The sequence below is a fragment of the Verticillium dahliae genome, genomic scaffold (assembly GCF_000150675.1).
Source record: "Verticillium dahliae VdLs.17 supercont1.40 genomic scaffold, whole genome shotgun sequence".
Lineage (NCBI taxonomy): Eukaryota > Fungi > Ascomycota > Sordariomycetes > Glomerellales > Plectosphaerellaceae > Verticillium > Verticillium dahliae.
Window position 1 is genome coordinate 78,160 of NW_009276958.1, and position 11,847 is coordinate 90,006.

Below are 11,847 nucleotides of genomic sequence, written 5' to 3' on the forward strand. Positions count from 1 at the left end.
TTGTTCGCGCCCGTAATACTTTGATTTGTCTTGCGCAACCCGAAATTTGCTGTCCAAGGAATAGAATCGCGTGCGTCGTCGGGGGCGAACATGGTTATGACGATACACAGAACACTTCGCTCCGACCAAACCGCCAACGCTCGTATGTGCGCAAGATATTTCGAGCGCGCGGAGCAATCCTACGTTGACCATCCAGTGCATGCATGTTCAAACAATGGCGGGCTTCATGGCACGTTCGCGCCTTGGCATCTCTACACAACGCCAAATCACCCTGCCTGTCAGCGCTGTGAAACTGGCGCGGCTCCTTCGGACGACGAAAAAAGCCTGCCATCTGTTGAGAAGAGACGACTAGGTTGGCGCAAATTCTCTACAGGAGGCATCGTCCGATTGTCTTGGCTGTTTGAGGTCTATATATACCACATCGCTGGCTGTCGTCTGAAACCCCGTGCGGGGGTGGGGCCACGATCTGCTCTCACGATGCTCAGCTGTATCTTCACTAACGGGGGCAAGGGTTACATTGCGGCCTAGGAGTTTGACCCGAGTGTCAATTGACGCCAGACGGCTTGGCGGTGTCATGTATAAAGATCGGCTAGCACTCGGCTTCCGTATCATGGGGTTTTTTTTCTTTTTTTTTTTTTTTCACATCATCGGCTTCACCTTCCCTTCAGCGAGCTTGTTCCGACTTCTATCACGTTCTTTCGGCTGGACCGCCCCTGTTCTCTATTCTAGTTATCAGTTCTTCAATTCTCGCAGTCCTATATTTCTTGTACTCATCCTTCAACATGAAGCTTTCTTGGATTACCCTCGTTGCTGCTCAGCTCTTAGCTGTCGTCGCATTGCCTACCTCGCATGATCGCGGCAGCGCTCTTGTCTCTCGAGGCGGACGAACCGCTGATGCAGGCGAGGCTGGAGCCGGAGCTGAAACAGGTGCTAGTGAGCCCGCGGCCGGTGGCGAAGCCGGAGGGGAGAATAAAGCAAACGAGGTCGAGCAGCAAGCTCAGTTCGACACACCCATCGCAGTTGGAGGTGACGATATCAAGACTGACACACTGTACCCTCCTGGTGTAAGTTGAATGCTCGGTTGCTGTCGCGCCTCCATCCTGACTTCTCATAGGTCAACGGTGTCTTCGAGGTTGAGTTGCAAGGCCCTGTGGGGCGCACCTTGACAGTCACCGAGAATAAGAGCCCAGCTGCGCCTCCTATTGGGTTTATTGCAGTCGAGCCTGTTTCTTGGATCATCTCCCTCGCTGAAGGCACGGACGGTCTTACGCTTCAGAAAGTAGACTACATTCTGAACGCCAACAGTCAGTTCAATCTTCATTTGCCAACGGCTCAGCGCAACTAACAGACACCAGACACTCTGGACATTAGCAAGGGCCAGGCTGCTCGCTTGTGCACCGAAACAAACGCCTTTGTCATTGGACCTGCCGTCGGCGAGCTGGAATTTGAGCGGGAAGAGAACGAACTGACTGTCACTGTGGACAACATTAACGGAGAATTCGCCTTCTTCATTCCGGATCCCGCTGCAGTTGCAGCTCCGCCAGCGGTACCTTCTCCGCCGGCTGGGACGGCCACACCTGCAGCACCTGCCGCTGGAGAAGCACTGAGCGGCCAGGCGCTGGTGGACGCAATTCTTGCGCATCTTTCCGGCCCAGCATAGTACATATACATAAGTCTTTGGACTTGATTCGATCTAGTCAGCTCTAACTACTTGCTGCCAAGGAACAGAAATCTATCATGGCAAACCTCCATCGACTGTGCAAGACATGCATATAGCTTTGATGAAACTCATGGCATTGCTGTATTGTGCTTTGCTCATGGAGATTCGTAACAGAGAGCTTTCATATTGGTTGTTCGGCTGAAATGTATTCTGAAAAGGGCCCAAGGTTGACTTGCAAATCACTTGATCCTCTCACCAAGCTCCAGAGCCTCTTCACTCCCCCCAAAGTCGGGCCCTGATGTATTGTTGAAATCATACAGTCCAGAGCTTAACACCTTGGAAAGCGGTCTGAGCGGCTTGTAGCTTCCTTGGCTTTGACACTTCTCCAAATCATTTTGAGGGTGCTCACTCTCGGCAGCCTCGGGCCGTAGAGCGTCCCTGTGCGAGAAGCGTTGGCTTGATTGATTTTGCCCATCGGTTTGTCTCGTAGTCTTGGATGACCACCCAGTCCGCGATGCTATAGTGCTGAACAGGCCAGGTACGATCTTTGACAAAAGTAAACGGATTGCTGGCAGACTGACGACGATCATCGAAACGGATATCTCCGTCCCTGACCAAATGAGGGCGTCGACATAATCCCAAGTCGGATTTGATGATCTTGCGAAAACGATAATGTATCGTAGTCTGATACAAGATGTGACGAGGATGAAGATGCCTAGACTGAACATAAAGATGACTCCAGCCTTTGTCCGCCGCGATACCTTAAGGCGCAGCAACTGGGGCAGCGGTAACACGAGTACGATGAGGTCCTGTAGAATGCTCAGACCAGCACATGCAAATGCTAGCGCATTTAGATTCATGCAGTGATGTTGACCAAACTGGCCCTTCCACCCCTCCCAGTTGAACCGTATTGGTGTGCACTGGAAAATCTGCAGAAAGGTTGTGATGGTAGTAGAAAGACCAACCAGACCAATGACAAGGTACGTGGCCCTGCGGAACCCTTGACTGGGAAAGATGCGAAGAAAGAACGTCAAGATGGCGATTTTTGGCAATGCGAGGCACAGCATGTACAATGTCTGAGCGATATAGAAGAGCTTCAGGGCGTAGGTCAGGTCATCAGGCTCGACTGTCCAGATGTCTCTGCCGAACGCGAGGCGACCAACTAAAATGAGGTCAGTTTCTTTCCGAAACAAGCTTGAACTCGCCAGGAAACAACGTACCGTACGTTCCAATAACGCAAAATGGGACGTATAATATCTGCGGTCATTCGTGAGCAAGACTCTTTCGTTATTGATTTTGGATGCTGTGGGGTAGCGTACGAGACAGGCAGTCATGATCCAATCATCAGGCTCGAAAGAGTGCGACATTCTCCATCGCGAGACCATTCGCAGAGCTATTACGAGGACAGTAATAACCTGAACTGGTATAGATGACAGTAGCGACGATCGCCGGTCACGATGGGGACGTTGACATGCATCTGCTTCCAACTTTGATGCTTCTGTTGGCGGGAGATGAGATCAGAACTTGGTACCACGCATGAAAGAATCGCGCTAGCGACAAGGGAGCGTACTCAGAGCGTCTAACATGGACTCGCAGCTGCTCTTGACGCATGCTTGTGTCGCTTTCCGCAAGGGCTCGTCGGTGCAAAGACATGTCGAATTCATGACAATGTTGCAGGTTGATCGAGGGACCTCCTGGAGAATACATGTGATCTTCAGATAAATATTGAAGACCTATCAGTAATGGGACGCCCCCAAAGGCCATAACCTGCAAAAGAGGTAACTTACTGCGCAATCCGGTAACTCATCCATGTATTTGAATAGGTCTTGCTGCGCTGAGCTTACAGCAGCCACAACTGCCAGCAGCATGAATAATGCCGATTTTGGGCGTGGCATGATCCTTCGCCTGATCTGTGGAGCCTTAGTGTGACGAGGTCAAGTAGGTCAAGTTGACGGCATGCTGGCTGTCAGCGGAAGCTCGATGTAGCATTCCAAAATGAGGAAAAAAAAAGGAGGCACTCCCATTGCTTATTTTAAAGGACAGTCCAGTGAGGCCCAAGCATGCAAGTCCACCATCATGTCCCGCGGGGCGTGCCGCTGTTCGTGAATCATGAGCAGGCTACATCCGCGCTTCACACGCTTTCATCCCATGCTTGCAAGCCTATGAATTACTGGGTCAGACCAATTGATCATGCACATTAAGAGGTCTGTGTGGTGTCGGAGCTCATCATGCTCCGCTAGAGCACGCTAGATCTGCGGGCGCACGGTTATCTGAGCTGTAGCGAAGTATCATGGCTTGACTAGTCAAGCGAACAGTCAAGCTAGAAAGGATCTGCCCAAGCTGCCCAGCAAGCCAGCAACAAAAGCCATGAGACCAGAACTGCTTATCCCCGAATTAAAGGATGTCGATCTTGTGGAGTTGCTGAGTCGCCACGGACGTAGTAACGGGATCTGTGCGGCAGCCTAAGGAACACCAACCCACGCGCGATTCAGCTAGTCGAGCGAGATAGTGACAGGATGCCCAGCGTGACTCGCAGTTGCCATGCACCTGATTCGAGCAGGTGTCATCTGAACCCTCGATGACTGGCAGGCGGCTTCATGTCATTACGATAAGCCAGGCTTAGTCTAAACTACCTGATGAGATGGATAATTCATAGGGAGTCTTGTCAGGTGGGCCGCGGAACTGACATATTGAGGATTGAATAACTTGGAAGACGCATCTGTTTTAGATACCTTTATTCTTTCATTTCCTCGTCGAATGAGCTGAACCTTTTGCTTTTCCCCTGTCAGAGTGAGGGCAAGAGCAGAGTGAAGAGATCTTCCCGCAAATGATGAACGCAGCACATTGTTTAGCAAAGGGCGAGAATACATCTGAATCATGGCCCTCTGCAGGTAGCAGGGCCGCGAATACGTTGTGCCATGGTCTCGAGACCTCTATGCTGGCCTCCGCAGGTGCCTCCTCGAACAGCTTATGTGACGCGGGATCAGATATCGCGTTAAGTGATATAAGACGTGTGATATGAGGAGCGTTTCTGTCACTACGTTAAGATGTAGGACTGTGGCTACTGTTTGCTCGCCACCGTCCGAGTGCATAGGGAACAAGATGAATGTCCGATTAACTCAACCGTTCATGCATCCAACGTGTTTCGCCGGCTCCTATCCAGTCGTTTGTCGGCTCGCCCAATGATCGCTTCAAGTGTTTGCATCAAAGCCTTGGGGTCGTACCGGCCTCCATATTGATCCGTCTTCATGCCGTAAACGCGCAGTACCTCGATTCCGAGCTCGTTGAGCCGAGTCTTGTCAACGACAGGAGACAACGAGCTCTCGACATAAATCAAGTGGGTGACATAGGTAGAGTATTCCAACTCCTCAGGCCGACAGCTTCCTCGAGAGCCTGCACATGCGGCAGCAATCGCTCCGATGATGTCCAATGCCGTGTAGGGCTCAGTTGACGGGCCTGTCTCACGATCGATGCAGCCGTTGAGTATGAGCACTTTTGTACGTATGGACGGATCGGCAATGTGGTCCCCAACTCCACTGAGGATGAGACTAGGGATAATCGAAGTAAAAAGAGATCCGATACTGTAAATGACTGCTTTGCAACCGGCAATTGAGTCTAGTACCCGCGGGTTCGCTGGCAGCCGTATTTCTTGGCCGTACGGGTTGATATACCAGATCTTCTCAATTCGCGCCGGCAGTTCTTCTTCGCCCTGCTTGGAAAAATTGATCGCAGGCCTTCTCAGCGCCGGGTGGGAGCCGGGGAGATTGGCGTCCTCAACGGCATCCGCATACTCCGTCCACATGGCCAATGTGGCTGGTAGCGGCACGGCATTGGATGGCGCACTCGGGTGCGAGATGTCGTTCTGACCAATAACGACAGTGCCATCAGCGAGGCCAGCAGCGATATGGTTTGCGAAGTTTGTGTTGAGCGCCGGCAACACCGAAATGTGATCAGAAACCGCACACACAGAACTTAGAAGATAGATGGCAGCCTCGAAACTACCGGTGAAAAGCCTGGCCCCCGTCAGGAACAGGTTGCCAATGCTTGCACCAGAAAAGTCGAATTTGCTGGTCGGCCGCGTCCGCTTGATGACTTCAAGGTTGAAGTGATTTAGCAAAGACCTGATAAGCTCCTTCTTCGGCGTAGAAACGCCATGCCATAGAACATGAGAGCCCTCCAGGATGGAACTCCAGCCCTCGTGGGCTTCCCGATAGTCCTTTGCCAGGCGATAATTGAAGAGGCCCTTGATGGCTGTCTTCTCTGGACTGTCATCTGGTATGAGACGAACCAATCGCGATCTGACATCGCCGATACCTAAGATGCGATTAGCTACCTCGCATGATGACTACTTGAAAACCCACCTGGCCCGCCAAATACTCGGATGATTTCACTTGAGCTGCCGCCGTTGTCCGAGATGGGGATTACGTAGCTGAGCGTGAAGTCATTGAGATGACGCACGTGTTCAAACACATCAATCAGACTGTTTGCCGCGCTGCCGCCCGAAAAAACGACAAGACCCGGTCTCTCAGTACTAATAGCACGCCTTGACGCGGCGCCGATGCGAAGAGGATCAGTGCGCGAGTGCTCCTCGAGATGGTCCATGCCGGTTATCGAATATGCAGTGCCTTACCTACACCTGGTGATGTAATACTGGTCGAGGGGTTTTTGAGCGGGGAGGCGCGTGTATGTGGCTAATAAGAACTGTGGATACACTGTGGCCCAGACGCGTTCCGCAGCGCGCGGCGGGGTAAGTTTGAACTACAATTATTGTCGGATCAAAGCATGTCTTTAAAATTCTATGATGTGTACTGTCCCGTGACCCTGAATGGCAAGGTCCAGGCATCCCAATTGTCCGCTGCCTCCGGTCGGCCAAAGGGCACCAAGGCTGCGAACCTCAACACATACTCACCATTGGCAATCTTAGTGCCGTTTGCAAGCTTGCCGAACCACCAGTACTCACGCTTGTCGTATCCCGGCATGCCTGCAGCTCGACCAGTGTTGACTTGAGGATAGTCATTTGTTTCGTCTGGGTTCCAACGCAGGGTGTCGAACCACTTGGGCACCTGCCCGGAGCCTACCCACCAAGTTCCTGAACCCACATATCCATTTTGACCGGGGACGAGAGGCCAGTACCACGATCGCTTCTCCCAACCCTTCGCGAAGATGTCGTATCGTAATTGGCGTGTGGCCCAACCGATACCGGCATCGATGATGGGGAAATCCTGGGCGGTAAGGTTGAAAGAGAAGGTCGGAATGGAACCATTAAGGCCCTGCACGACGGGCGGATCGAGCGACCGCATTTGTGGCTCAGTCAGGAACATCTTCTTGAAAGTGCGCTTCAGATCAGCGCCCACGCCGAGGAACGGCACGGCTAGACGATCGCCGTTGGACCCCGTGATAATGATGTTGCCACTGTAAAGGGGCAGGGCTTGCTTGTACCAGTCCGACATGTCAGGGTTCTGGAAGGTGACGGTGACCTCTTTACTCATGCCAGGCTTGAGACTGAATGTTCTGGGAAGAGTGGCATTGACGGAATATGTATTCCACTGTAGATAGCTGAACTCCTTGACGATTGTTTCGTAGTCGCCGTTGCCCAGAGTATTCACACCAATCGAGTCTTCTTTGGTGAATGTATACTCCACAGGCATGTCGCTGTTGTTGGTAACCGTGACCTTGTGATAGCGAGAGAAGAACCGTGTGTCGTTCAGGGCCATGGGCTCGTACACCAAGTCCGTTTTCGATGCGAAAAGACTCGTGGCGTTGATCAATCCGCTCCCAACCTGCGCGACAGTGGCCGTCGGATCGCTCCAGCTCCACTGGTTAACCTTGCGGACGCTAGAGACGAGGCGGTTGTGCATGAATTTGGCAAATTCAGCTCCGTGCTGCGTACCACGACCGCCAAAGTAGCCGATATAGAGCGCTGCAACTCCTGCAAGGTAGGGCGTCGCCATGGAAGTGCCGCTGTACACAGCCCAGCCGTGGTTGAACACTGTGCTGTAAATGTTTGTTCCCGGGGCGCCGACGTCAGGTTTTAGCTGGAGGTCGAAGAGGGGTCCCCAAGAAGTGGTAGACTCGGGCGTGACAATGTTTGCATCGCGGTTCCGGAATGTATCAATGTTGGAAACAGCAAGGACGCCCTTGGCACCAGAAGGAGACAAGGCACGGAAAGGTCCTCCGTCGCCACCATTGCCAACAGACACTGTGATGACAACGCCCTTGGCGGCAAGGCGCGTCGCAACCTCCTCCCAAGCACCGTCAGACCATCCGCCGCCAAGACCAATACTCGCTGTGATAATATCGACGCCGGCCTCGTACGCCGCGAGAAAAGCGTCAATGTTGATGGCCTCGTCCGTGCCATCCCGCGCGTACGTCTTGTATGCGTAAATGGTGGCTTCGGGTGCGACGCCGCTCCAATTTTCGCCCTTGCCAGCAACAATGCCGGCAACGTGAGTGCCATGGTCTTGCAGGCCCATTGGGTCCTCGTCAGGCTCCTTAGGGCCTCTGGGCCAAATGCCATCCCCTGCAAAGTCATATCCACCAGCAACCTTGAACCTTGGCCCGAACCCGCCGCCCAGGTCAGGGTGAGTGTAATCGACACCCGTGTCCACGACAGCAATCTTGACGCCTTTGCCTTTGATGCCTTGTTGATGGAGAGCCCAGACGCCGGTTGAATTGTGCACGTCGTAAAAGTCCGGGTCAAGTTCAGCACCAGGTGGCAGGTTGGTTGAGTTGTTTGCCAATTGTCGGATGAGGGCCCTCATTGGCTCGTAAACGCGATTAGGCCAAATACGGGCTACGTCGGGCAGTGCCTGGAGCTCCTCGACAGTATGCTTGTCGGCTTCGATGTTCGCGCCATAGAAAATGTCGCTGTGGAAATCGCGTACAACCTTGACGTTGGCATGGTGAGAGAAAATACTGTCGCGCTTTGTAATGCCATCCTTGTACTCAACGATGTAGCCACGGGATGGTTGGAGAAAGCTGGGCTCGGAACCGCGGGCCGGCCGAACGGTTGCCAGTAGGATGAACACAAGGTGTGAAAGCATCGTCGGCGATACATGCGTTGCCGTAAGGCATACTCCTCAATCGAGTGCCGGCTGCAACCCATCTTAAATAACCCCGTGATGGCTCTTTGCGACGCTCTATGGGGCCTCGTGACGTAACTAAGCTAGCGATACGAGGTTTATGAACAGGGGTAACTACATTTCCTGTACTAGAGGCCTGCCTACTGAGCAACCCTTGTCTGGAAACCAGATTTGGCAAGACGCAATTCGCGTTGCCTAAAGTGCAGGGTTCAGACCTTGTGGAAGCCTGTTCAGTAAGCATATGATCGGTTTACCAGCTTTAGCTACTACATCAAAAGTGTCACCTGTCTCACAGAAAGTTGCTGATTAACGGCTATCCTTGGTTTCATCGATGTATTCTTTCCGCTGGTTGCTTTTCTGACTTTTGTTGCTTGTTTCGAAATCTTTCACAATTCATAAAAACCACCTAGGACTTGACAAACATCAGTTTTCACTCGACTTCGCGCATGCTTGATCTACTATGGATGCTATCATTTTCAGATGGGAGGTTCTCTCTCTTCAACGGATAGATCTCAAGAGAGGTGATGCACCCGAAGTCGCGACCCGGGCCCAGTGTCAGTCTGGCTGTCGCTCGCAGTGGCCTAGTCCAGTATTCACGCCTAAAGGCCGCTACAGCTGTCAGGGGACCCTGCGGGTTCCCTGCGGAGTCGCCAAGCGGGGGGCCGGCCAGGAGCTAAGAGCTACGAGAAACGTATATATATAGGCTGCAGAGGGCCCTCCAGACTGCGGAGGGCCAGAATTCAGATGTATTCTGACCCCCTACCTATCTGCGGACCACGTGTGGTAGACCTCTTCACACTGCTCTAACAACGCTCTGACAACAGCCCACCATCTGCTGGTAAATCTCGCAACCACAATGTTCAAGTCATCTCAGGAGGCAATACCGGCAGCATCACCACTTTGAGCGGCCTCGAAACTACGCCAAGCGTATGCATTGACTGTCTCTTGTTTGAACCTAGTAACTTATAGCATGTTGAGTTGATGTGGTGAGGCATGCTACGGACTCGTTCAAATCACTACGGTGGCTTTCATGCTACTATCACTTGGTCAAGGTGGTAAATGGGTACCGTCCCATCAAAGGTTGGGCTATAGCTTCAGTTCAGAATGGAATGGAAATGTTGGCCACGTTGAGGGTATACAAGTTTCGAAGATTACTGCGTTTGTTTTCAGTTCAGTCAAGTATAATCCAGTAAGACAGATCACAAAAGAAGTAAAAACTTCCAGCCTCAATCCAAATGTGATCCTACAATCGCTGCGGAGGACCCAGCTCCATCAATATACGGCCGATCAGTGCGGCATGATATTGATTCCGATATACATGAATACTTCCACTGCAAAGGGCTTACTAAGGTGTGAACCATTTTATTGGTGCATGTCATATGAAACTCAACGTCGTTTAATTCAGCAAGTCTAGTATTAACTCAGCTCAAATTGACATCAAACCCAAAGCTGCTTAATATAACGTATTAAGTTCGAGACTAGTTACCAGCAGGGATCCTGGACGTCTACACCGCACTCCCAAAAGACTCGAACGGTTTTGAGTTTCAAGGTTATGTAAAACTACAAGACCTTGTGGAAATCCCATGTAATATGCGCTTCCTAAATTCTGCAGGGAAAGTTCGGGCACATCTCGTATTGCGCGCAACAAATTCATTTGTAGTTCCATCATCCACAACCAAAGTCTCACTATTGTGAAGTAGATTCAAGTACGTCAAAGAAATGTGCATTCTTTTCAAATATATACAAACTTGATGGAATTCCTCGAAAAGTCGGACGATGGCCTAGTCTTATCTACCCAGGCACCCCTAAGCCCCTTGGCTGCTGACATCATGTGGATATATGGTAGCAGGGCAGCCGTGTCGCAGGTTTTTTCAGTTGCTACCCTGTGCACTACGAAGTGCCCGCATATCGAATGTTCGGTCGAGGAGGCTTAGTCATGTCTTGCCCGATAAAGTAGTCAAGATGGTGGCCTTGAACATATCCCTTGAGGGTCATCGAATTTCTACACGCTGGGTTGTGTGCGAGAGTATAGAGCCGAATATCAGTTGGACGATCAGTCGTGAAGATGATGATTTCGTCATTTTCTGGGCTCACTAAGATGACCTCCTCTCGCCAGTCGCCGAAGATATCGCCGTGGAAAGCAGGATTGCGGCCAGTCGCGCTGCCGGCGCCCAAGTTCCTCGTAGTCACCAGCCGAGGGACACTGCTACTTGTCGAAGGAGATTCCCAGTCCCATTTCTCAATCTTCCCATCGTTGTAAAGCTCCATCAAGTTATCGCCATCCCAGTAGAGACCCAGATGAGGCCATGGTGCGAGTGTAGTGTTTTGTCCAAGAAGCCGGTTGCTCGGGCCATTGTATAGACCGGAAAACAACCAGACCTCCATTCCCGCACTTGTTGGGTCGATGTCACCTACTAAGCCGCGACCAACGTCAGCGATTCCATCAGGCAATGAGTGCCTCCAAATTATCTTTCCCTGAGTGGCGTCGTAATAATATTCAAGAAGTCCGTTTGGGTTATTCTGCTGCGCACCATACCCTTGGAGGCCGGTGCGTTTGGGGTCTATCTAAGCAATGTGGAAACGGTCGCCATGGACAACACCTTGTGGGCCCAACGAGTAGCGGAGCTGGCCATCGCCGTGGAGGGTGAACCCGCTTTCGTGAACCTCATCCCGACCATCGCCATCAACGTCGATGATCCGGGTGCTATGGCCGTCTGGAGCATCTCGGCTCTCTCGACGCCACTTCCATTGCATCTTAAGAGCAGTGCCACTGAAACTCCACGCAGACATCAGGAGGTTGAAGTCCCCGTCGTCTTTGCGGTTCTTCATATAGGCAACGAGAGAGGGCTGGCGGCCATCGAGGTAGCCGACTCCAAATCTTGCAGCCAAGGGGCCATCGGAGATATAATCGGTAGGGATCTGAGCTCGCGCGCGAAGTTAGCCAGTGCGACCTTCTAGAACTGCGATGAAATGCTCGTCATCATTTGCGTGTGTGAAACGCTGCCCGTCGCCAAAGGTGACTCCATTCACGATCCGGACAGCCACCTCGGCGAGGCCATCGTTGTTAAAATCATAAACCGTGACACCGTCCCAATGGCCCAGGTT

At 52.0% G+C, this 11,847-nt stretch overlaps 5 protein-coding genes across 5 annotated transcripts; 1 reads left to right on the forward strand and 4 right to left on the reverse strand.

Moving 5' to 3' along the window:
* Nucleotides 1–782: 782 nt before the first annotated feature.
* Nucleotides 783–1,660, forward strand: VDAG_10471 (uncharacterized protein; the record flags this gene model as incomplete). Its single annotated transcript, XM_009659676.1, has 3 exons — nucleotides 783–1,064; nucleotides 1,115–1,304; nucleotides 1,356–1,660. 3 exons carry the CDS (start codon nucleotides 783–785, stop codon nucleotides 1,658–1,660), a joined length of 777 nt encoding a protein of 258 aa, XP_009657971.1.
* Nucleotides 1,661–1,899: 239 nt separating this feature from the next.
* Nucleotides 1,900–3,045, reverse strand: VDAG_10472 (CFEM domain-containing protein; the record flags this gene model as incomplete). Its single annotated transcript, XM_009659677.1, has 1 exon — nucleotides 1,900–3,045. The coding sequence occupies one exon, from the start codon at nucleotides 3,043–3,045 to the stop codon at nucleotides 1,900–1,902; it is 1,146 nt and encodes a 381-aa protein (XP_009657972.1).
* A 1,742-nt stretch (nucleotides 3,046–4,787) lies between these two features.
* Nucleotides 4,788–6,000, reverse strand: VDAG_10473 (uncharacterized protein; the record flags this gene model as incomplete). Its single annotated transcript, XM_009659678.1, has 2 exons — nucleotides 4,788–5,920; nucleotides 5,994–6,000. The coding sequence occupies 2 exons, from the start codon at nucleotides 5,998–6,000 to the stop codon at nucleotides 4,788–4,790; spliced, it is 1,140 nt and encodes a 379-aa protein (XP_009657973.1).
* A 456-nt stretch (nucleotides 6,001–6,456) lies between these two features.
* Nucleotides 6,457–8,703, reverse strand: VDAG_10474 (subtilisin Carlsberg; the record flags this gene model as incomplete). Its single annotated transcript, XM_009659679.1, has 1 exon — nucleotides 6,457–8,703. The coding sequence occupies one exon, from the start codon at nucleotides 8,701–8,703 to the stop codon at nucleotides 6,457–6,459; it is 2,247 nt and encodes a 748-aa protein (XP_009657974.1).
* Nucleotides 8,704–10,632: 1,929 nt separating this feature from the next.
* VDAG_10475 (FG-GAP repeat family protein) lies at nucleotides 10,633–11,847 on the reverse strand (the record flags this gene model as incomplete). Its single annotated transcript, XM_009659680.1, has 2 exons — nucleotides 11,343–11,847; nucleotides 10,633–11,279 (listed from the first exon to the last, which is right to left on the reverse strand). Exons 1-2 carry the CDS (start codon nucleotides 11,569–11,571, stop codon nucleotides 10,633–10,635), a joined length of 876 nt encoding a protein of 291 aa, XP_009657975.1. The 5' UTR covers nucleotides 11,572–11,847.